Here is a 25649-nt window from a genome sequence, read left to right as displayed (position 1 = left end):
ATGATTCAACTTTGTCAATATCTTGCTTGGAAATACAGAAGTAATCTATCCGAGAGTAGCTACCATGGACCCCAGACCTAAAGGTAAAGTCTTTCTGCCTAGGATGGTGGAAACGCCATGCATCTATAAGTCCAAATTCTTTTATCATTGCATTCAGTGATCTAGATTTTTTTGAAATGGGTCCACAATCTACAGGCAGTTTGTCTACTTTTGGATTTAGTACACAGTTGAAATCACCGGCCATAAGGATAATTCCTTTGGCATTACCAGCCAAAAGTGAGGCTATACCTTTAAAGAAATTGGGGCAGTCTTCATTTGGTGCATATATATTTAGAAAGGTTATGATTGATCCTCCTATTGACCCCAGGACCATAACATATCTGCCCTGGTCATCTGCAATTTCCTTTTCTTTGGTGAAGTATACTGATTTGTTAAATAGAATAGCCACTCCTCTCTTTTTCCCTGTTTGACAGGACGCACTATACACCTGGCCCACCCATTCTCTCTTCAGTTTCTGGTGTTCGTTCATTGATAAGTGCGTTTCTTGAATGAATGCTATAGAGCACTGCATTTTCTTAAGTTGTCCAAAAAGTTTTTTCCTCTTTATTGGGTTGTTAAGACCATTTATATTGTAACTAATACATTTAAGGCTTGTCATAATGTCATTGTATTTCGTATGTACAACATAGATCTATCTTCCATAGTATATGAGCTTGAGGCATTTGTCAAAGAGTATACAACATAAAAAACAAAACAAAATGGTCCCCTATTCACTTGTAAGGGAAAACCTAGGGCTTCCAATTTTCCAGTAAGCTGTCTTACATAAATCACAAATGAAATAATCTCCCGATGTTCTAGAGAGGTGTAGCTTTCTCTCTCAGGGAGCATATTGCACTAAGTGCAGAGAAGTTAACCACGAACGTATAGGGTTAACCTTTGCCTGGTAACACAGGCTAAGTGTGATCCGTCTATGGCTCAGTCTCTGGCCTCAGAACCACATATAAATTAAAGTAGATTTAATATATTTAAATGTTCCCAACAGGTAATTAATACTCAGGGTAAATGATAATCATATTAGTCAGCAGCATGTCCATTATTTCTTGTGTTTTACACTTATTGTAAACATTTCGTTAGTTTACTATATCTAACTGGTTTACTCATCTTTATCGTCCATGAATGATCTTAGGTCTGCGGCAGATAGTGACGTCATGGCTCCTTTCGTTCGCTGCTCACGCCCTCTTCTTTGTGTTCGCCACCTGTCCCTGTCCCTTGTCAGTTCTCTTTGTAGTTTCCCTCTTTCGTCGATTTGGACATGAATTCCCAGTTCTTTCAGTGTGGGAATTGCATCTACCAGAGAGTCAAACACCTTCGTTCCCGATTCTGTTGTCATCCTGAGTCGTGCCGGGTATGGGCAATTAGCGCGTATCCCTTTTTCCTTCAGCTGTTTGATGACGTGACGCACCTGACCCCTCTTCTTTTGCAGGTCTGGGGAGTAATCGTGATCAAAATAGATCCTTTTCCCTTGAAATGTGACGGTTTGTCCCCATGCGAGCTGTAGAACCTGTTCTTTGATATTGAAATCTAGAAAGCGCACAATGATAGAGCGCGGGGGTGCGCTAGACTCTCTCGGTTTGGCCATCAGTGATCTGTGCGCTCTTTCTATCTTAATCTCAGACTCAAGTTCAGGTGTTATTTTCAGGGATGTTGTCAATAGCTGCTTCACAAACTCTTTAGTATCCTTGTCCTCGCTACCTTCAGGGACTTGGTAGATCCGGATATTGTTGCGTCTGAGTCTATTTTGCAAGTCTTCACAGGTTGCTGTAATTTCTGCATCTCTTCTTACAAGGTATTTGAGCGCCCTCTGGTGTCTCATTCCACTATCATCCAGTTTCGTGATTTCTTTTTCAATTACCGTAATTCTACCTTCTGTTTTGTCAATCCATTCAGTTACTTGCGACATAGATGTTTCAAGTTTGCTCACTGAAGACTGGGTGGCATTGTGTGCTTCTTTATTCTCTCTCCTTAGATCTTTTAATTCTTTTAGAATCGCGGATTCCTCTCTCTCTGTTTCCTCGTCAGTGTCGGAAGAGCTGGTTTGACAAGCCTGTTCATCTGTGACATCTTTCTCATTTCCAGAGTCGGTTTTGGTATTTCTTTTAGCACTTCGTTTCTTCGGGCTCATCTTTAGACTTCTTACCGTTTCACTCGTTAAATGTTGCTGACAATATCTGTTTGTTGGGTCGTTTATCTCGGGGGTTCTGAGGAGCTCGAGATTCAAGCTGCTACCCGGACATCACACAACCGGAAGTCCTGAACATCGTTTTTAATCTCCGAAAGAAAGTTTCCGGTAAGGGCATTGGTATTGACTGGAATAGGTATAGGAATTTAGGCAATATAGTCATTTTAATAATTTTCACTCTGCCTATCATTGCTATTGGTAATTTACTCCATCTTTCAAGGCTATTCTCTACATCTGTCATTATTGGATCATAGTTATTTTGTACTAAGTCTTTAATATCCGGGGTTATCTTTATCCCTAAGTAAATCCTTTGGGGGAACTCGCAAACTGCGTGTGTACCGGCGCTTTTTCCCTTTCTCTTAAGTAACATAAGTGTGCTTTTATTTTGATTCGTTTTATATCCTGAAAAGACTCCAAATGTCTCTAGTATGGATAATGTAGATTTACTATAACTCAGGAAACCTCCAGTGTGCTAATACCGTACAGTATGTTAATAAATTAGCAAATCCTTTCGACGCATACAAACACTGTAAAATAAGTGGTTTTCAAAATATGTTGTAAGTTACCCATGTTTTGTTTTCCTATAAACATTGTTAAAACATCAACCTCAAGTCCCATCTTGTGTTTTGGTTTACCTTGACAGAGTGATTGTGGAAGTCTGTTACAATGATTTCATTGCTCTGGTTGACTGCAGCAAAGTGAGGACCTGAAATGAATAGAGGCCAAGGTTATACCTTGTTTCTAGGTCGTTAATGAATTATATTCTTAGGGAGACAAACACGATAAGAAATAGCTTGATTAGATATGGTGGTGCATGGGAAATGTTTTTGGAAGTCATGCCAGCCAAAATATGAGCAACAACATGTATTAGAAACACCAGCTGGGCCCTCATTTATCAATGGTGCGTACGCACAGATATGTGCGTAACCCGTGCGTACGATCATTTCTAAGCAAAGTGTGGGACTTATCAATTTGAACGTGTGCTTGACTTTGTGTGTATATATACGCACAGCTCAGACCATGCGTACCTGGCGGCCAGCGGTAGAATATGAATACTGCACACGGAAATAAGCTTTCGTGCATTAGTTTGACTGACGTGTTCGGTATGATCCGTAATTCATTATAGTTAATTGTAAAATAGTGACAGTAGTGTAATTATAACGGGCTCACGCGCGAACAAGAGGTTGGCCTGCTTGTTTGGCACGGGGGGGGGCAGACGCAGAACACCCACCTCCAAACGCGATTAAATATTGTTTAAAATAAAAAGCAAAATACTATTATTTTGTGTGTCATGTTTCCAAATAAGATTGGTCACAACGAAATGCTTTCTACTTCAATTTGTTGGTTAGAATAGATTACCTCTGTTGAAACTTCACTGAGACTAACACAGTCTATTTGTGAGCTCCCGCACAGACGTGATAATAATAATAACAATAATAATAATAATAATAATAATAATAATAATAATAATAATAATAATAATAATAATAATAATAATAATAATAATAATAATAATAATAATAATAATAATAATAATAATAATAATAATAATAATAATAATAATAGCTTCATTTTATATAGCGCCTTTCAAGAGACCCAAGGTCGCTTTACATAGGGGAAAAAATAACAAAGTAACAAACATAGTGGACAGACACAACATAAATATGATGATGGAATTCAAGTTCGCGTTTTTATTGATCACATAGGCAGGCTATACATGGCGTAGGCTACATGGCAGTGAGATTCATTGTTCTTGTATGTTCTCGTATTATTGTTATAGTATATGCTATTGTCAAGAAGGAAGTACATTATTTTCAATTGTGGCTTTAATTCGTATAGCTGAGAAGCAGTCTCCTATCAGCTTCATTAATCCCGACCCATCTCAGCCACAGCATAACTGAGACCGGCTATGGAAACAAATCATAAATAGACTACTGTAAATAAAATAGCCTATAACATTATAAAGGATAGGCTATAGCAGGGGTTCCCTTTCTTCCCCGAGCCCCACGATTCCTTGGAGACATATAGGAATATGATATAGGCTATACATGGGTCCGTCAGCGAGGAGATTTAGCCATTTGAGAATAGGCTATTATGGCCAAACGAGGGCCTATAGCCTATAAATATTATTAAATGTTTTCATAAGCGTAAAGATACAAGGACAACAGTTATATTAACGATCAAGTTAGTTTACTGTATGCATGCTTCGCGGGGCTCCTTGTGCCATGCTGCGTTATGCGCAAATGACTGTTGCATAATGTAGGCTATGCATATATAATTTATATAGGCTATACCTAATACCGACATCAAAATAGATTGTATGCCTCTACAAATCATATTAAACCATGCAGGTAGAAAATTTACGGAAAATCCGTCGCGATTTGGAATCAAATTGACAGAGAACTTTAATCCCTGGGTATTAATCGAACGAAACGAAAAAGGGCATTCATATTCCAGCATGGTTATTAATGACACCAACGGCAAACAGTGGTTAACGGTCTTTATTAGTGTTTGCGCTGCCCAGGCAGCAATGGTCTTTAGGAAGTTAATAGATATCATATCCGACATCACCGCGTACACGTCTGTCAGCCTGTCGTGTATTTCTCCCATAACACATGTTCGCTTGGCTTAGTCCACTTTTCCACATTTCATGGGGGTGTTTCATTACCGTATATGGTTAATTACGGGCGGTTCTATATGCAAATACTTAAAATTGTGCACGAGCGCGGAGCGTAGAACAAATGGTATTTATCAACACGGAGTGTGCGTAGTATACACATTCTAAATTCCGTGCGTAGGAACGGAAATAGAACACTTTCTACGCATTGTTGATAAATGAGGGCCCAGGACAAAGAGAAATATCATGCCAGAATAGAATATATTATACCAGAGTTAGTTACACCACATTCATTGTAAGTGGCAATACATGTTCTAACTGACAAGTTATATCATATATTTCATATTGTATCGTGTATTTCTATTGCAAGTATGGTACCAGTATTAGTGTCTTATCACTAGGTGTGCCAAACTCTTATCTATGAATCTGAAAGGGCACCATTAACCCTTTCATTGCCACGCGACAAATGGTTAACCCTTTCACAACCACACTACAGAAGGCTAACCCTTTCACTACCACCCTACAGATGGTTAACCATCTGTAGCGTGGTAGTGAAAGGTTAGCCTTATGTAGTGTGGTAGTGAAAGGGTAACCTTCTGTAGTGTGGTAGTGAAAGGGTTGGGTATACTAGAACCTCGCCAGTTGGCTCCTTAATCCACATGCAGGTGTGAGAGTCGGCTGGAGAGAGGGGCAATAGAGGGGAGTGCACGTATTACCGTTGAGTGTACCTGCAAACTGCCTGTCACCGTTGCCACGGTTACCAAACTTGGTGACCAGCTTGCCGTTGGGCTGGAAGATGAAGACGCAGCATGACTTGTTATCGACCACGATGATGTGGCCGTTCCTGTCCACCGACACACCCTTGGGGCCCATCAGCTTGCCGGAGCCGATCTTGGCCTGGAGAGAGAAAGGATGAGAGACAGAATGAGTGGTGATCTGGGGCTTGGCACGGTTTACTCCTATTAATATATGTATGGAAGACCTTCATTCCGACAGCCATTAGACTCTATAATGCATCACTGTGCCTCACTGCATCACTGAGCACAGGGTGACAGTGCAGCCTGGAGAAATCTTCCTGGACACTTTAAAAATGTTTACACTTCTCACAATCTTCCTGGACACTTAAAATGTTTACACTTATTACTGTAAATTTTTCTGTATATTTCTGTATATTTTTGGCTGGATAGTTTATATTTAAGATTTTAGAATGTATATACATAACAGAATGTATATCCCGGACCCGGACCGTATTTAATTCTATTCTTATTTTTAATATTATTCTATTCTTATTTTAGTCCCATTGACTACCTAAATGTTTATTGTTGTTCAATGTGAGCGATCTGTAGTGCCGAATTTCCCTCTGGATTATTAAAGGATTTCTATTCTATTCTATCCTATTCTATTCTATATGAGGAAAGATAATCTCCGGTTACAGTCAAATGTCAATTAAAATCAGAGACCCATATACATTAGACACCTGTCCCTTTTACTGGCTGGGTGCGGCTATACGTTTTAACTAATTTTACAAAATGGTCTCAATTAGAAGACGTTTTAGAAACTACATTAACCCTTTCACTACCACAGGGTTAACCCTTTCACTGCGACAATACAGAAGGTATTCACCGCCACATGACAAAGGGTTAACCCTTTCACAACCACACTACAGAAGGTTAACCCTTTCACTACCACACTACAGACGGTTAACCGGTTAACCTTCTGTAGTGTGGTAGCGAAAGGGTTAATAGTTTATCTGGTTGCCATCGACACTGCAAAGCTGTTTATTTATTTTACGTGCATTCAAACATTGCGTTGGGAGTACAAACTGGGACGTGTTTAAAACTGCTGCTCTGAGGGATGAATCTACTGTGGAACATGCTTCCATGTGTGGAAAACAATGTTGCAGGACATACCCAAACCAAAAACCCTGGATTAACTGTGATGTTCGTTTGCATTTGCCTCAGGCAACGCTGAGGACTACAAGAAGGCCAGATACGACCTGAGTAGATCCATCAGAGAGGCCAAGAGACAGTACAGACTGAAGCTGGAGGGAGAGTCTACTCCACCACAGATTCCTGATGCATGTTGCAAGGCTGGCAACACATCACAGACTACAAGACTCCAGGGCGCTGAAGAGAGCAAGGAAGATCATGGCCGACCCCTCCCACCCCGGCCTCTTCACCCTGCTCCCCTCTGGGAGAAGGTTGCGGATGCCGAAGGCTGTGAAAGCCTGACACAGACTGAGCCGCCTCAGCCGCCAGGCTGATCAATGACTCAGGCCCCCGCCCCCAAGTGACACTGGCACAATGACACTGGCAAAATGCTGCACTGGTCTAACTGGAACTCTGCACTTTACACTTTATATATATATATATATATTTATTTAAATGATTAATCCTCCACTGCACTGTTTTTGTCCTGTGTCTGTTGTTATTGTTGTTGTTATTGTGAAAAAAAAGAAGAAAAAAAACATACACTGTAATGCCGCCCGCAACAATTACCTATGTGTTTACACAAATGGCTAGATAAGGGAATCTGAATCTGAATCTGAAGCAGAGGAGCAGGGAGGCCACAACCAGCCAACCCTCACTGCCAGATGAGCTGAAGGAGTTCTACGCCCGCTTCGAGGCTCTCAACACCAACCAACAGAGAGGGGTTTTGACCACTGAACAGGAGATGCGTGTACGGTTCTAGGAGGAGAACAAACACACAGAAGGTGGCCGGCCAGGACAAGGGTCTGTTCATCAGAGTTGGCTGACATTTACAACCTGTCACTAGCACAAGCTTTTGTGCTCACCTGCTTCAAGAGTTATTTTCACATTGACCTTGCAGAAATGTAAAGGGCCGATTCGAGGTTAAGGACTCCATGCATCTATCGCTGCTTGATTGATTGATTGATTGAAAACTTTATTAACAGATTGCAGAATGGGTACAATACAGTACAGCTCAATACACACAATTGTTAAGGGGATGCAGACCAGAGAAAGACTTTCGTCTTGTTTACATCAGGGTCCCCCATTTTCAATTCATCAGGACATATATGACATACAGATAGTCAGTACTGCTACATCTATACATTTATGACATACCAGATTTGCAAATACAGTACTGTTTGTGATACAGAAGGAGTCAGGAAAAGGGAGTATATACATTTGACGTAGAAACTGTACATTGGAGGAGGTTGGGTGGGGGGGGTTGGGTACACTGGGATATTGACAACCATACTGGGTAATCTACATTGGAGGTGGTTGGGGGGGGGGGGGCACACTGTATATACAAGCAAAACTGTACATTGAGGGGGGGGGGGGGGGGGAGACACTGTACAAACAAACAAAATTGTACATTGGACTATTGACAAAACCATACTAGGTAAATGACTGTACATTGGAGGGGGTTGGGTTAGGATATTTACAGGGGCCAGTGTTGAATTGCAGTCTCCCGTAGGTGTCCCTTGAGAGAGGTTTTGAAAGTGGGTAGTGATCCACATTCCTTTACAGCTTTGGGTAGGGCGTTCCACATTGATGTGGCATAATTGCGAAACGTGTTTAGTCCCTTATTTGAGCCGAATCTGGGTTTAACATGATTTGTGGAGCTCCCTCTGGTGTTGTGATCGTGGTATTCACTGACCTTTGGGAAGTATTTTGACATGTACATGGGTACCTTGGTCGTGTAGTGTATCTTGTAGACCAGGCCCATTGCAAGTTGCTGTACTCTGTCGTCTACTCTAAGCCATCCTAGGTTGTCAAAGTGGGCAGGGGTGAGGTGGGTTCTGGGGGTAAGGTCAAGTAGTAGTCTGACCAGTTTGTTTTGAGATGTTTGTAATTTTGTTTTTAGCGCCTTTGAGGTGCTTTGGTACCATGAGGTGCAAGCATAGTCGTAGTACCCCTGAATGAGTGCTCCTGTCAGAGTCTTCAGGGTATTCTTGTTTACCAGAGAGGAGATCCGGTACAAGAATCGAGTTTGTTGGTTGACTTTTTTTATTACATTGGATGCCATTTTGTCACAGGAGAGATTAGCCTCTAGGATGGAACCCAGGTAGGTAATTTCATCTTTCCTTGTGACAATATTGTCACCCACTGTAACTGAGAAGCCGTCGGTCTTGCTGAGTTTGTTATTTGAACCGAAGAGAATGGACTCTGTTTTGCCCATGTGTAATGATAGTTTGTTATCAGCGAGCCATATGCAGATTCTGCCTAGTTCCGAGCTGAGGGTTTTTTCAACCTGTAACTTGTTCTTGTCAGAGACCAGCAGGGCTGAGTCGTCCGCAAACAGGAACAAGTTGCAGTCACAAGCTGACGACATGTCATTTGCATAAATTAGGAACAGTAGCGGTCCTAGTATGCTTCCTTGTGGAACACCACAGCTCACTGTGAGGGGGGGGGATAGGGTACCGTTTACCTCCACCATCTGTTCCCTCCCCTCAAGGTAGGATTGCATCCAGCTCACTGATAGACTATCAAAACCAATTGCTTTTAGCTTGTCAATCAGAATGGAGTGATTGACCGTGTCAAAGGCCTTTTGTAGGTCCAGCATGACCATGCCGCAGTATTTGCCTGCGTCCACCTCTTGTTTGATGTGGTCATTCAAATAGAGAAGGCATGTGTCAGTGGAGTGGGATGTTCTGAAGCCAGATTGGAATTCGTAGATTAGATTTTTTTCCGCTAGGTACTTTTCGACCTGTTCGTAGACTATTTTTTCCATGACTTTCGAGATGGAGGTGAGAATAGAAACAGGGCGGTAGTTGCCTGGGTCTAATTTGCTGCCCTTTTTGTGCAGAGGGGTCACCCTCGCAATTTTGAAGTCCTTGGGGACGTGTCCCTGTTTTATGGAGAGGTTTATTATGTGTGTGATGATTGGGGTGATGGCGGCTGCTGAGTCTCTGAGGAATTTGGAAGGGATGTTGTCGTGGCCAGTGGCCTTGTTAGGTTGGAGGGCGCTCAGTTTATTGAGTACCTCATCTGTTGTTACCATTTCCAGCTTGAAGTCGTCCTTGCGGACCCCTAGGTTTTTGTAGTATGCTACTATGTGTTCTACCCCATAAAGCCCTGAGTGGGAGGGTAGTTTGTTTACCAGCGGCGGGACAAAACCTCATAACTCCATTTAATTTTTTTTATATATAAATCAACTCCGTAGATCATCCTCCATATGTGTGTGTGGGTTTTACAAAGTTTAAACAATGGGAAAGCATTAAACTGATCATCTGTCTAAACCTCCTAACTCTATTCACCCTCAAATCTGTGTTCGTTTTTTTCATCTGCTGAAAAGTTGGGTTTTTGGAGTTATGAGGTTTTGTCCCGCCAGCAGCGCTATGTATCCCATAGATCTACTGAGGGCTTGTTCAACAGGGGGCGCTATTGGACATGATATATAAAGAAAGAGTTATAGATGGTTTCAAAGTGACTAGAATAGAATAGACAAAATGAGCAGACATATAAAATCACAGTTTTTTACAGTGCAATAAAAAAAGTTCTGCAATAACTAATGCAATAACTGACAGGAAATAAACTTGGGTCCAAACTGTTCCCTAGCAACAGAATTCCAGTGAAAGCATCTATAGCCAGATAGAGATACCGAAACCTTGAGTGAGTGAGAGAGAGAGAAAGAGAGAGATAGAGAGAGAGAGCAAAGTGAAAGCGTCTATAGCCAGATAGAGATACCCAAACCTTGAGTGAGTGTGAGAGTGAGAGTGAGAGTGAGAGTGAGAGTGAGAGTGAGAGTGAGAGTGAGAGAGAGAGAGAGAGAGAGAGAGAGAGAGAGAGAGAGAGAGAGAGAGAGAGATATACCCAAACCACTTTGATTACGGTAGCGTATCTTGGTTTGAGGGCCTGGCCCTGACAGGGACCATAAAAAAGAAGCTTCAGGTTTCCCAAAATAAGCTGGGTGGTAATGGGTCTTGGCCCCCGCACCCACATAGGGAGGAGGCACTTCCAGGAGCTAAACTGGCTTCCTGTGGAGGCCAGAGTTACTCAGCTCAGACTCAACGTAGTGCACAATATTATCAACCAAAGGTCCCCTAGATACCTCCAGAACTACTTCACCCCGGTCAGTGAATCCCACAACCACAGAACTAGAGCAAGCATAGCAAACCTGAAGCCTGCTTCTTTCCGTTCCAATCTAGGCCAGTGCTCCCTTGCTTTCTCTGGAGCCCAGGATTGGAACGAGCTGCCTATCCCCATCAAGCAGAGCTCGTACCTCCACAGCTTCAAGAGGAACACGCTGCCTATCCCCATCAAGCAGAGCTCGTACCTCCACAGCTTCAAGAGGAACACGCTGCCTATCCCCATCAAGCAGAGCTCGTACCTCCACAGCTTCAAGAGGAACGAGCTGCCTATCTCCATCAAGCAGAGCTCGTACCTCCACAGCTTCAAGAGGAACGAGCTGCCTATCTCCATCAAGCAGAGCTCGTACCTCCACAGCTTCAAGAGGAACGAGCTGCCTATCCCCATCAAGCAGAGCTCGTACCTCCACAGCTTCAAGAGGAACACGCTGCCTATCTCCATCAAGCAGAGCTCGTACCTCCACAGCTTCAAGAGGAACGAGCTGCCTATCTCCATCAAGCAGAGCTCGTACCTCCACAGCTTCAAGAGGAACGAGCTGCCTATCTCCATCAAGCAGAGCTCGTACCTCCACAGCTTCAAGAGGAACGAGCTGCCTATCTCCATCAAGCAGAGCTCGTACCTCCACAGCTTCAAGAGGAACGAGCTGCCTATCTCCATCAAGCAGAGCTCGTACCTCCACAGCTTCAAGAGGAACGAGCTGCCTATCTCCATCAAGCAGAGCTCGTACCTCCACAGCTTCAAGAGGAACGAGCTGCCTATCTCCATCAAGCAGAGCTCGTACCTCCACAGCTTCAAGAGGAACGAGCTGCCTATCTCCATCAAGCAGAGCTCGTACCTCCACAGCTTCAAGAGGAACGAGCTGCCTATCTCCATCAAGCAGAGCTCGTACCTCCACAGCTTCAAGAGGAACGAGCTGCCTATCTCCATCAAGCAGAGCTCGTACCTCCACAGCTTCAAGAGGAACGAGCTGCCTATCTCCATCAAGCAGAGCTCGTACCTCCACAGCTTCAAGAGGAACGAGCTGCCTATCTCCATCAAGCAGAGCTCGTACCTCCACAGCTTCAAGAGGAACGAGCTGCCTATCTCCATCAAGCAGAGCTCGTACCTCCACAGCTTCAAGAGGAACGAGCTGCCTATCTCCATCAAGCAGAGCTCGTACCTCCACAGCTTCAAGAGGAACGAGCTGCCTATCTCCATCAAGCAGAGCTCGTACCTCCACAGCTTCAAGAGGAACGAGCTGCCTATCTCCATCAAGCAGAGCTCGTACCTCCACAGCTTCAAGAGGAACGAGCTGCCTATCTCCATCAAGCAGAGCTCGTACCTCCACAGCTTCAAGAGGAACGAGCTGCCTATCTCCATCAAGCAGAGCTCGTACCTCCACAGCTTCAAGAGGAACGAGCTGCCTATCTCCATCAAGCAGAGCTCGTACCTCCACAGCTTCAAGAGGAACGAGCTGCCTATCTCCATCAAGCAGAGCTCGTACCTCCACAGCTTCAAGAGGAACAAGCTGCCTATCCCCATCAAGCAGAGCTCGTACCTCCACAGCTTCAAGAGGAACGAGCTGCCTATCTCCATCAAGCAGAGCTCGTACCTCCACAGCTTCAAGAGGAACAAGCTGCCTATCTCCATCAAGCAGAGCTCGTACCTCCACAGCTTCAAGAGGAACGAGATGCCTATCTCCATCAAGCAGAGCTCGTACCTCCACAGCTTCAAGAGGAACGAGCTGCCTATCTCCATCAAGCAGAGCTCGTACCTCCACAGCTTCAAGAGGAACGAGCTGCCTATCCCCATCAAGCAGAGCTCGTACCTCCACAGCTTCAAGAGGAACGAGCTGCCTATCTCCATCAAGCAGAGCTCGTACCTCCACAGCTTCAAGAGGAACACGCTGCCTATCTCCATCAAGCAGAGCTCGTACCTCCACAGCTTCAAGAGGAACGAGCTGCCTATCTCCATCAAGCAGAGCTCGTACCTCCACAGCTTCAAGAGGAACGAGCTGCCTATCTCCATCAAGCAGAGCTCGTACCTCCACAGCTTCAAGAGGAACGAGCTGCCTATCTCCATCAAGCAGAGCTCGTACCTCCACAGCTTCAAGAGGAACGAGCTGCCTATCCCCATCAAGCAGAGCTCGTACCTCCACAGCTTCAAGAGGAACGAGCTGCCTATCCCCATCAAGCAGAGCTCGTACCTCCACAGCTTCAAGAGGAACACGCTGCCTATCTCCATCAAGCAGAGCTCGTACCTCCACAGCTTCAAGAGGAACGAGCTGCCTATCCCCATCAAGCAGAGCTCGTACCTCCACAGCTTCAAGAGGAACGAGCTGCCTATCCCCATCAAGCAGAGCTCGTACCTCCACAGCTTCAAGAGGAACGAGCTGCCTATCTCCATCAAGCAGAGCTCGTACCTCCACAGCTTCAAGAGGAACGAGCTGCCTATCTCCATCAAGCAGAGCTCGTACCTCCACAGCTTCAAGAGGAACGAGCTGCCTATCTCCATCAAGCAGAGCTCGTACCTCCACAGCTTCAAGAGGAACGAGCTGCCTATCTCCATCAAGCAGAGCTCGTACCTCCACAGCTTCAAGAGGAACGAGCTGCCTATCTCCATCAAGCAGAGCTCGTACCTCCACAGCTTCAAGAGGAACGAGCTGCCTATCTCCATCAAGCAGAGCTCGTACCTCCACAGCTTCAAGAGGAACGAGCTGCCTATCTCCATCAAGCAGAGCTCGTACCTCCACAGCTTCAAGAGGAACGAGCTGCCTATCTCCATCAAGCAGAGCTCGTACCTCCACAGCTTCAAGAGGAACGAGCTGCCTATCTCCATCAAGCAGAGCTCGTACCTCCACAGCTTCAAGAGGAACGAGCTGCCTATCTCCATCAAGCAGAGCTCGTACCTCCACAGCTTCAAGAGGAACGAGCTGCCTATCTCCATCAAGCAGAGCTCGTACCTCCACAGCTTCAAGAGGAACGAGCTGCCTATCTCCATCAAGCAGAGCTCGTACCTCCACAGCTTCAAGAGGAACGAGCTGCCTATCTCCATCAAGCAGAGCTCGTACCTCCACAGCTTCAAGAGGAACGAGCTGCCTATCTCCATCAAGCAGAGCTCGTACCTCCACAGCTTCAAGAAGAACGAGCTGCCTATCTCCATCAAGCAGAGCTCGTACCTCCACAGCTTCAAGAGGAACAAGCTGCCTATCCCCATCAAGCAGAGCTCGTACCTCCACAGCTTCAAGAGGAACGAGCTGCCTATCTCCATCAAGCAGAGCTCGTACCTCCACAGCTTCAAGAGGAACAAGCTGCCTATCTCCATCAAGCAGAGCTCGTACCTCCACAGCTTCAAGAGGAACGAGCTGCCTATCTCCATCAAGCAGAGCTCGTACCTCCACAGCTTCAAGAGGAACGAGCTGCCTATCTCCATCAAGCAGAGCTCGTACCTCCACAGCTTCAAGAGGAACGAGCTGCCTATCCCCATCAAGCAGAGCTCGTACCTCCACAGCTTCAAGAGGAACACGCTGCCTATCCCCATCAAGCAGAGCTCGTACCTCCACAGCTTCAAGAGGAACGAGCTGCCTATCTCCATCAAGCAGAGCTCGTACCTCCACAGCTTCAAGAGGAACACGCTGCCTATCTCCATCAAGCAGAGCTCGTACCTCCACAGCTTCAAGAGGAACGAGCTGCCTATCTCCATCAAGCAGAGCTCGTACCTCCACAGCTTCAAGAGGAACGAGCTGCCTATCTCCATCAAGCAGAGCTCGTACCTCCACAGCTTCAAGAGGAACGAGCTGCCTATCTCCATCAAGCAGAGCTCGTACCTCCACAGCTTCAAGAGGAACGAGCTGCCTATCCCCATCAAGCAGAGCTCGTACCTCCACAGCTTCAAGAGGAACGAGCTGCCTATCCCCATCAAGCAGAGCTCGTACCTCCACAGCTTCAAGAGGAACACGCTGCCTATCTCCATCAAGCAGAGCTCGTACCTCCACAGCTTCAAGAGGAACGAGCTGCCTATCCCCATCAAGCAGAGCTCGTACCTCCACAGCTTCAAGAGGAACGAGCTGCCTATCCCCATCAAGCAGAGCTCGTACCTCCACAGCTTCAAGAGGAACGAGCTGCCTATCCCCATCAAGCAGAGCTCGTACCTCCACAGCTTCAAGAGGAACGAGCTGCCTATCTCCATCAAGCAGAGCTCGTACCTCCACAGCTTCAAGAGGAACGAGCTGCCTATCTCCATCAAGCAGAGCTCGTACCTCCACAGCTTCAAGAGGAACGAGCTGCCTATCTCCATCAAGCAGAGCTCGTACCTCCACAGCTTCAAGAGGAACGAGCTGCCTATCCCCATCAAGCAGAGCTCGTACCTCCACAGCTTCAAGAGGAACACGCTGCCTATCCCCATCAAGCAGAGCTCGTACCTCCACAGCTTCAAGAGGAACGAGCTGCCTATCCCCATCAAGCAGAGCTCGTACCTCCACAGCTTCAAGAGGAACGAGCTGCCTATCTCCATCAAGCAGAGCTCGTACCTCCACAGCTTCAAGAGGAACGAGCTGCCTATCCCCATCAAGCAGAGCTCGTACCTCCACAGCTTCAAGAGGAACGAGCTGCCTATCCCCATCAAGCAGAGCTCGAGCCTCCACAGCTTCAAGAGGAACGAGCTGCCTATCCCCATCAAGCAGAGCTCGTACCTCCACAGCTTCAAGAGGAACGAGCTGCCTATCTCCATCAAGCAGAGCTCGTACCTCCACAGCTTCAAGAGGAACGAGCTGCCTATCTCCATCAAGCAGAGCTCGTACCTCCACAGCTTCAAGAGGAACGAGCTGCCTATCTCCATCAAGCAGAGCTCGTACCTCCACAGCTTCAAGAGGAACGAGCTGCCTATCCCCATCAAGCAGAGCTCGTACCTCCACAGCTTCAAGAGGAACGAGCTGCCTATCCCCATCAAGCAGAGCTCGTACCTCCACAGCTTCAAGAGGAACGAGCTGCCTATCTCCATCAAGCAGAGCTCGTACCTCCACAGCTTCAAGAGGAACGAGCTGCCTATCCCCATCAAGCAGAGCTCGTACCTCCACAGCTTCAAGAGGAACGAGCTGCCTATCTCCATCAAGCAGAGCTCGTACCTCCACAGCTTCAAGAGGAACAAGCTGCCTATCCCCATCAAGCAGAGCTCGTACCTCCACAGCTTCAAGAGGAACGAGCTGCCTATCTCCATCAAGCAGAGCTCGTACCTCCACAGCTTCAAGAGGAACGAGCTGCCTATCTCCATCAAGCAGAGCTCGTACCTCCACAGCTTCAAGAGGAACGAGCTGCCTATCTCCATCAAGCAGAGCTCGTACCTCCACAGCTTCAAGAGGAACGAGCTGCCTATCTCCATCAAGCAGAGCTCGTACCTCCACAGCTTCAAGAGGAACGAGCTGCCTATCTCCATCAAGCAGAGCTCGTACCTCCACAGCTTCAAGAGGAACGAGCTGCCTATCTCCATCAAGCAGAGCTCGTACCTCCACAGCTTCAAGAGGAACGAGCTGCCTATCCCCATCAAGCAGAGCTCGTACCTCCACAGCTTCAAGAGGAACAAGCTGCCTATCTCCATCAAGCAGAGCTCGTACCTCCACAGCTTCAAGAGGAACGAGCTGCCTATCCCCATCAAGCAGAGCTCGTACCTCCACAGCTTCAAGAGGAACGAGCTGCCTATCTCCATCAAGCAGAGCTCGTACCTCCACAGCTTCAAGAGGAACGAGCTGCCTATCTCCATCAAGCAGAGCTCGTACCTCCACAGCTTCAAGAGGAACGAGCTGCCTATCTCCATCAAGCAGAGCTCGTACCTCCACAGCTTCAAGAGGAACGAGCTGCCTATCTCCATCAAGCAGAGCTCGTACCTCCACAGCTTCAAGAGGAACGTCAGGAAGTGGCTCATGGACAGAGTAGAGCAGGGGTCAGCAACCTTTTTGACATGAAGTGCCTGTTTGAAATATAGTTGTAACTAGTGTGCCATATCAACAATATTCCATGCATCGTAATTTTTTTCTTCTCATAATCAGGTATTTTTTATGATAGTTTTTACATTATTACATCATTATTGTTATTGTTATTATTAACAATATTATTATGATGGTTGTATCAACCCTAAATCTGAGTTGGGGCGGGGGTGCAATGCAGACAAACAGTTTTGCTTTACTGAGCTCCGTTATCTGGGGGCTGTAGTTGGTCACTTTAAGCTGCACACCGGAGCATCTTTTAATCCAGCTGTTTGCTGTTCTCTGATATTTTCTGACATTTCGTTGATGCGTCGCTCGACACTTCAAGCTGACATGGGGATATCTTTTAACCTTGATTTGATTGTCTCTTTGTTGGGCAAGCCTTCAAACAAAACATCTGAGCTACAGAGAAAAACCTCCTTGATATACTCGACTTACAAAAAAGAACCTGTGGGAGGATTTCAACAAGATAAATGCGACAACAGTGCAAAATATTTCACTATAATATTTCAAAGCAAAAAAATAAAAAATTAAAAATTAAAATTCTTAATTGTTTTTGCTGCCCCCTGTGCCAATGAAAATGCCCCCGCGTGCCTATGCGGGCATGCGTGCCTAGGGTTGCCTACCCCTGGAGTAGAGGAATAGCCCCTTTATACTAAGAATGGGATTCCAACTGTTTTTATTTATTGTGTGATATACAATTTTAGCTATAGGTTAGTTTTCTAATGCTTTATATGTGTTTTGTGTCATTGTCATGTTCGTTTTTGTTGTGGCCTAACAGCCCTGGGACCATGACGGAAATAAGGGTCTTACTCTCTCATGTTATCCTTTGGATCCTTGTTGTATGTTCTTAATCCATCAATAAAATGTAATCAAATCAGAGAGAGAACGAGAGAGAGAAAGAGAAAGAGAGCGAGAGAGAGAGAGAGAGAGAGAGAGCGAGAGAGCAAAGTGAAAGCGTCTATAGCCAGATAGAGATACCCAATCCTTGATTATATGATTAGAGACCACCACCCAATTTCTCTGTGGTTCTACACCAAGAAGACTTGCCAGCATTCAAAAAGACCCACCTGGGCAATTGACCTAAAACTGAAAAGGGCAAAAAAAACTCAATCTCAATCTCGTCATTCTTACCTTAAATTTGCCTTCGCTTGAGAAGATGCTGACCCACTTGTTGTCATAGTCGGCGATGATGATGTCCCCGTTGGGATGGACAGCCACACCTGTCGGCCGCTGCAGCTGACCTGGGGTCCGGCCCCGCACGCCAAAGCGGCTTTTAAACTGGCCGTCGTTGGAGAAGATCTGTAAAAGCACAAGCAAAAATCTTTCAAAATTGTCTTATGTACCCCAGTTGCTATTGCATCGTAGGGCTGTACCGAATGCTTCGAAGCTTCGATCATAATGTTGACATTCTAATTCTAAATCAACATTCGAATTTTTTATTTTTAATAAAAAAAAGGTTTCTTTTAATTAAAATTTTTTTAAGCTTTTTTTTGTGTCTATTCAATCTGTTTAAACCAATGGGGGGTTTCTTCACAGTTGCAGTTAAAGATTAGGCAACACCAATATTATAATATTATACTATAAGACGTCACCATCACTTTCATACCAACCGTGCCCTTATTGGATTATTTATGTTGACGCAACTGATGAGTTATATTCATTAAAAAGAAAGTTGATTTAATAAAAGAAAAAGACTAATTTAATCAGATTAATCACTTTATTCAAATTGAGGATTTAGTTAAAAAAAATATAAAAATTTCAATTTTTTTATAGACATTCAAAGCTTCGTTCGAATACTTCAATTGAAGCTTCGAATGTTAAAAAATGACATTCGGTACAGCCCTGCATGTACATATTTGTGTTTCATTACACGTATATGTAAATACTTACCAACTGTTTCGCCTGTTTTATAGCAACACTACTATCACCGACATCTAAGAAGGGAGATCCCCCCCCCTTGAACGGCCCTTCTAAGGTTTCTCACCTCCACATTGCCTGTGGTGCTTTTTTCCTAATGCTAGGTTTTTTGTGAGTTTTGCATGTCTGGGAGTGTTGCATTCATTTATTCATTTATTTATTTAACATTTTATTTTGGATTTCATGGTGTTTTTGTTTTGTTCTTGATTTATTGTGATGTTTCTTCTTGACTTGTTTAACACTTTCAGTGCCAGAGATCGCTGTGGGCCGTGTGGCCAGAATGCCAGCGCTTTAATGAATGGGGATACATGCCGGTGTTTGCAGGGCTAAAACTATATTAAATATCGTAGCTATTGATATAAAACGATTGCCCATTTGACATCGAGTATCTATCGTTCAATTTGTGAAAAAGAAAAAAAAAATGCCCAGGGTTTGATTCCCGCTTGGGGACCAGGTTGCCGCGTTGCCAGGTACCCAGGTGGGGTATCCCCCGGGCCTTTCTGTGTGGAGTTTGCATGTTCTCCCCCCGTGCTCGCAAGGGTTTCCCCTCCCAATAGGATAAACCCAATGGAAAAACATGCAGAACAGTGCATGCAGAACAGTGACGAAGACGGACAGGAGCACTTAGATTGGTCCCCGGGCGCGGCCCATGTCTGCTCCCGGCTGCCCTTGGGGGGGAAGGACGACGGGATGGGTCAAGCGCAGCGAGACATTTCATCAGCGACTCAATACATGTGTGTGTGTGTGTGTTCCTGTGGGTCGCCCATCTCGCATGTGTGTGTGTGTTAATCTGCATGACAATTAAAGACTTTCGGCTTCTTATATCCCAGTTCCTAGTTCAGTCTGGTAAGACAACCATTCAGGCTAGAATATATAGCTCTATGTGCAACTCTTGAGAGATATAAGAGCCAGTCCAGGATCCCTGTGGGTTCAGGTCCTCAGTCAACAGTCTGAAGGGGTCATTTTTATGTGACTGCCATCTTGCGGAACGTGGGTTTGTTTGTCCAAGCTTTGTTTCATCTGCCTTCCTCTGAGGCATTTCAGAGAAACCACACAATCCTGATGTCAGCTGTTGGTGGATTGCAAAGGGTGGGTAATCCAGTACACTCAAGACAAAGGACATAGTGTTACCTTATGAAGGCGTCCTTAAAGGAACACAGCAACTTTTTGGGAAATTAGCTTATTTGCCATCTACCCTGGAGTTAGACAAGCCGATACATACCATTTTCTTCTCTGTGCATGCATTAGGCTTAGGGAACAGCTGCACCGTTAGCCTAGCTTAGCGTCATTCACTGGAAGTAGGTGTGCCAGTGTAGCCTAGTTCCCAACAGTCACGAAATACACTCCAAATACAACTCCAAAAGTTCCTGTAAACATGTTGTGACCTGTGTATTTACTAGGGCTGACCCCTATTAGTCAATTAGTCAACTAATCGGTCGAAAGGAGCCGTAGTCGACTGCCTACCTCTTAGTCGAATACAAAAAAATAATAATTAGGAAATCTTAATTTTATTTTTTTATTTGTATCATTCTTTCCAAAAGAAAAGAGGCCTAGAAGCGTGGCTAACGCTAATGGCACGCATACCAGAGGCTAACTGCCTACGAAAACAGGCACAGAGGCACTGAAAGGGGATTTCACCCATCTAATGAACACACTAGACTAGACAAATATCAAGATGTATCCATCAGTGGACCAATTGCATGCTTTTGCAGAGGACAAGAAGCCTTCCGTCGACTCCTTCAGACATTAAGCACCCCCACAGCCCAAATGGAATGATACAAATAATAGTCGACTAACGGCAAATTTTGGCCAATCATAGTCGACTATCCAAATCCTTAGTTGGGGACAGCCCTAGTATTTACCACATGGAGAAATAAAAAATATTTTTTTTTGCCGAACCACTGCTGCCTGGTCGCAGTGATTTCACCACCTCAAAAGCTGTGTTGTTTTTTGAAAGATTGTTCAGAGTATTATATATATTTTTTGTATCCTCTTTTTCTCCGCCTGATTTTCTATGCTTTTCTCCCCATCCCAATTTAGTCGTTATGCCAATTTCCCCCCCTCCCCTACCTGGTTGTTGTGCGCATGTTCCCCCTACTGGTCGGTACAAGGGAACCCTGAAGTCTACCACATGCTTCCTCCGACACATGCGGAGACAGCCAGCGGCTCTCTTTTCACCTGGCAGCGAGGACTCTCATTGGTGAAGTGTAACGCGTGGGAGGTTACGCTGCCTTCACCACTTCCTGCCTTTCGCTGAGCAGGCGCCCAGACCTGACCTGTAGGCGTCGCTGTCCACAATGCCAGATTCCCACCCATGACTTCCCTCCCCCTAACTCAGCCAAACGAGTTAGTATGACGATCGGCCCAAGCCGCAGCTCCGAGAGTCGAGACCGCAGCCTCTCGCATTGGGGACGAGCGCAATCTCCGCTACGCCACCCGACGCCTTTTTCCGAGTATATATCTGCTTAGAAAATGAAAATGTAAAAAAAAAAAATTAAATACACAGGTCACAAAACATGTTTACAGGAAAGTTTTGGAGTTGTATTTGGAGTGTATTTCGTGACTGTTGGGGACCAGGCTACACTGGCACACCTACTTCCAGCGAATGACGCTAAGCTAGGCTAACGGTGCGGCTGTTCCCCAAGCCTAATGCATGCACAGAGAAGAGAAGGGTAAGTATCTGCTCGTCTAACTCCACGGTAGATGGCAAATAAGCTAATTTCCCAAAAAGTTCCTTTAAACTAACAGCATTATGAGCTATTCTGTAGTATAAGAAGGTGGTCCGAGACCGAGAGCGGTAGACTGGAGACAGAGACGTCTAGACTGCAGGGGAGCCAGGATGTTTGCTAATGGGTGACACTACATTTTAACTAAGCTCTTTACTGTCTCGTTTCTCTGTTCGTCAACGAGAGTGGCTTTATCCGATGTGTTTCTCTATTTGTTAATTGACTCAGTTTGTTAATTGACTTGTTTGTCAGATACTCTAGTATCTCGTCATAATATCCAGTCTCACAGGAGATCGTTTTAACCTCTTAAGCCCTAGCCATATTTTCTGAAAATTCGCCTAAGAATACATACCTAAGTAAATGGAAGATTGCTCCACTTCTACAAGGTCCATTAGCATGTTCCTGGTATCTAGGGACATCTATGGATCTCAGGGAATGTATTCCCAGTGTCAGAAATATTGTGTCTGTTACTAGGCTTGAGTGAATTGTGATGAAACAAAGGAGAATATAAATTTGGATTTTTCTTTGCATCTTTGACGGTGAATAACACCATGCTAAGAAAATGACCAGACATGAACAACTGCCACTGAGCTCGTTCAGCCCCTTCTTGAGATCACGTGTACAAAAGATATAAACAAATTAATAAAGAGAAGATGATTAAACAGAAGGTTTTATAGATGCAGTACTGAATTCTGCCATCCGGACACATGCTATTTGAAATATTATTATAGAATATAGAATATCAGGCATATAAATTACCTTATTATAGCCAAGTCACACATCTATGGATCGGGCTAAATAATAATAATAATAACTTTATTTGTATAGCACTTTTCATACAGAAATTGCAGTTCAAAGTGCTTCACAACAGTAAAAAATACAGGCATAAGCGAGCATAAAAACTTAATTAAAAAAAAGATAGAGAGGTAGCAAGGTAAGGTAAATCACAGTTTTTCAGTAATACAAATAATAAAATAGAATAGATTAGATAGAGTAAAAAAGTGGCAGAGTTCAATCTGGATTTTGTATCACCAGGCGTGCAGCAAGAACCGAGAATGAAATCTACTGTAAATACAGTTACTTTTTTATTATGGGAACTGCTCCGCCATTTTGAATCGGATTGCAACACGGATTTTTGCTAAACGTTCACAGAAAGGTAGATAAACTAAGTGCGTTCTAATTTATGCCAATAACGTTCCGTTTTGTGGTAGATAATCCCGAAAAATAAGAGAAATAAAAAAATGTATCCACAAGTCATTTGATTGACAGGAGCTGGCTTGAGCTGGGTAGTGTCGTTTTTCGAAATTTCAACGCTTATCGAAAGCTCAAGGTCTCCTCATATGACTACATACAAAATGGCGGTGCGGATTCTTCAGCGTCTATATTCGCCTTACACCTTAACTTTAACCTATTGGTAAACGAACATATTGCTGAAAATATACACTATGACTGCCGTTTTGATAGGGTTAGGGTCTTTAGTCTTGAGAGATGGATGTATGGCTTGGGTCCAGTACCGGACCCGTCAGGCTTAAGATGTTAATTGTGTTATCATGTCATCTATGATTCATCATTCATGTCAGTCGTTCACAGGAGACTGTTTAATGGTGTATCAATACTTTGGGATCAATCAGTGATTTGTTATTGATCTATGTAAAATATTCCATATTTTTTATTAATTTATTATACTTGTTAAATAATTAATATCTTGTCTGGTCCATTTGCAAACACTTCAGTCATGGTGCTCAGCCAACAGCATCAAGCGCATTCTCTTTGCCTCCGTTTGTTCCCTAGATTAGAGAGAGACGCTTACATCCAAGTCTAACTGACAACACAGTACTAAATACCTATATGTCCCTATGCCATAAATGTCATGTATGTTGTGTATGTCATAAATGTCTATATGAATTGAAAATGGGGGACCCTGATGTAAACAAGACAAACGTATTTCTCTGGTCTGCATCCCCTTAACAATTGTGTGTATTGAGCCGTACTGTATTGTACCCATTCTGCAATCTGTTAAATAAAGTTTTCATTCATTCATTCACGTGTCTGAGGGAAGCAACGGTTGTGATTGGAGGATCAAGAAAAGAGGGCAGGGCTTGAGATGGGTCCATTGAAGACGTGCTGCTCACCTGAACACACTGGTTGTTGCTGTCTGCTATCAGCACCTTGAAGACGTGCTGCTCACCTGAACACACTGGTTGTTGCTGTCTGCTATCAGCACCTTGAAGACGTGCTGCTCACCTGAACACACTGGTTGTTGCTGTCTGCTATCAGCACCTTGAAGACGTGCTGCTCACCTGAACACACTGGTTGTTGCTGTCTGCTCTCAGCACCTTGAAGACGTGCTGCTCACCTGAACACACTGGTTGTTGCTGTCTGCTCTCAGCACCTTGAAGACGTGCTGCTCACCTGAACACACTGGTTGTTGCTGTCTGCTACCAGCACCTTGAAGACGTGCTGCTCACCTGAACACACTGGTTGTTGCTGTCTGCTATCAGCACCTTGAAGACGTGCTGCTCACCTGAACACACTGGTTGTTGCTGTCTGCTATCAGCACCTTGAAGACGTGCTGCTCACCTGAACACACTGGTTGTTGCTGTCTGCTCTCAGCACCTTGAAGACGTCCCTCTCACCTGAACACACTGGTTGTTGCTGTCTGCTATCAGCACCTTGAAGACGTGCTGCTCACCTGAACACACTGGTTGTTGCTGTCTGCTATCAGCACCTTGAAGACGTGCTGCTCACCTGAACACACTGGTTGTTGCTGTCTGCTATCAGCACCTTGAAGACGTGCTGCTCACCTGAACACACTGGTTGTTGCTGTCTGCTATCAGCACCTTGCCCAGCGAGGAGGCAGCTACTCCTTGTAGATTCGTGAACTCCCCTTTGTTCCTTCCTTTTGTACCTGGAGAACATGAAACAAAGTTACCACCAGTCAACAAAATAGCATGATCCTTGTGCTGTATTCATAGTAGAATACTAACGGTTTACTTTGTAATAGGGATGTCCGATATTATCTGCCGATATCGGCATTAAAATGTGATATTGGAAAATATCGGTATCGGTTTTCAATATTTTTTTACATTTCTATAACCTTTATTTACCCAGGCAAGCAAGTAAGAACAAATTCAGATTTTATTTATTGTCAAAAGTATGCATAATGTTGTGTTAATTCCACAACAAGAGATATGTAATGTTAATTACCTGAAATTATTCCATTTTTTAGGGGGGGGAAACCCTGCATATATCGGTATCGGTTGATATCGGTATCGGAAATTAAGAGTTGGACAATATCGGTATATCGGTATCGGTAAAAAAGCCAATATCGAGCATCCCTACTTTGTAACCATTCTTTTAGTCTAAAGAGTATTTTCTCCTCTTCCACAGTTTTATCTTACCCGACCAAGACTTTGTTAGTTGATAAGTCATTTATGGGTATTTTTTTCAAGCTGAATGAGTTATATCCAGATTTTTTTTTTAATTTAGATTTAAAGATGATTTGTTCAATTAAATCAACTGGTACAATGACTATTACGTAGTTGACCATGGAATTCTTTAGTAGAGAACAATCCTACTGATGTTTATAGTTCAGAGTGCAGAGTGATAGTCAAAGCCGACATGTGACTTCTCCGTCACACTAAATGTTCCGGTCCAAAGACTATCACACGGAACTCCCTCTGAAGCATAAACATCAAGCTATGCGACAAACAGTTAAAGCTCATGTGATACAGATTCCAAAACCTACACAGATAAAATGGACCAAATAAAGTATTGATTTCCCCATAGAAATAAAGATAAATTTTCAATCAAAGCTTCTCAGAGGGACTAAAATTACATCTTTTTCTTTATTTCTTTATTTCAGATCCCCTGCCTCAGCAGCGACTATTCTTCCTGTTAGTTGACTTGTTTGTCAGATACTCTAGTATCTCGTCGTAATATCCAGTCTCACAGGAGATCGTTTAGCCATGTTTTCTGAATCATCGTCACCGGTTCTGAAGATGAGGTCGTCCTCGATGGGGTTCTCTTTCCTCTTCCCCGTGCTGTACATGCTGGCCGGCCTCTTGATGGCCTTCTGCTTGACGTGCCCGCTGCCCGGGGACTTCAGCCTCTTCTTGGCGCTCTCCGAGGCGGG

At 44.5% G+C, this 25649-nt stretch overlaps 1 protein-coding gene across 3 annotated transcripts in view; it reads right to left on the bottom strand.

The window, feature by feature from the left end:
- Nucleotides 1-25649, bottom strand: part of trim2a (tripartite motif containing 2a) — a 107910-nt gene that overhangs the window by 10690 nt on the left and 71571 nt on the right. For 2 of the 3 annotated variants that reach the window (XM_084318899.1, XM_084318900.1), the window contains exons 6-10: nucleotides 25505-25649; nucleotides 24319-24422; nucleotides 18003-18170; nucleotides 5573-5753; nucleotides 2875-2945 (exon numbers count right to left, since the gene is read on the bottom strand). The exon at nucleotides 25505-25649 is cut by the window's right edge and continues 570 nt beyond it. In XM_084318899.1, coding sequence (XP_084175025.1) covers nucleotides 2875-2945; nucleotides 5573-5753; nucleotides 18003-18170; nucleotides 24319-24422; nucleotides 25505-25649 — 669 coding nt within the window. The remainder of the gene's footprint in view (nucleotides 1-2874; nucleotides 2946-5572; nucleotides 5754-18002; nucleotides 18171-24318; nucleotides 24423-25504) is intronic. The other variant, XM_084318901.1, reaches the window with a different exon arrangement.

Source organism: Notolepis coatsorum (assembly GCF_963971535.1).
Source record: "Notolepis coatsorum genome assembly, chromosome: 7".
Classification (NCBI taxonomy): Eukaryota; Metazoa; Chordata; class Actinopteri; order Aulopiformes; family Paralepididae; genus Notolepis; species Notolepis coatsorum.
Note: the sequence above shows the minus strand (reverse complement) of the source record. Positions and strands in the feature narration are given on the sequence as shown.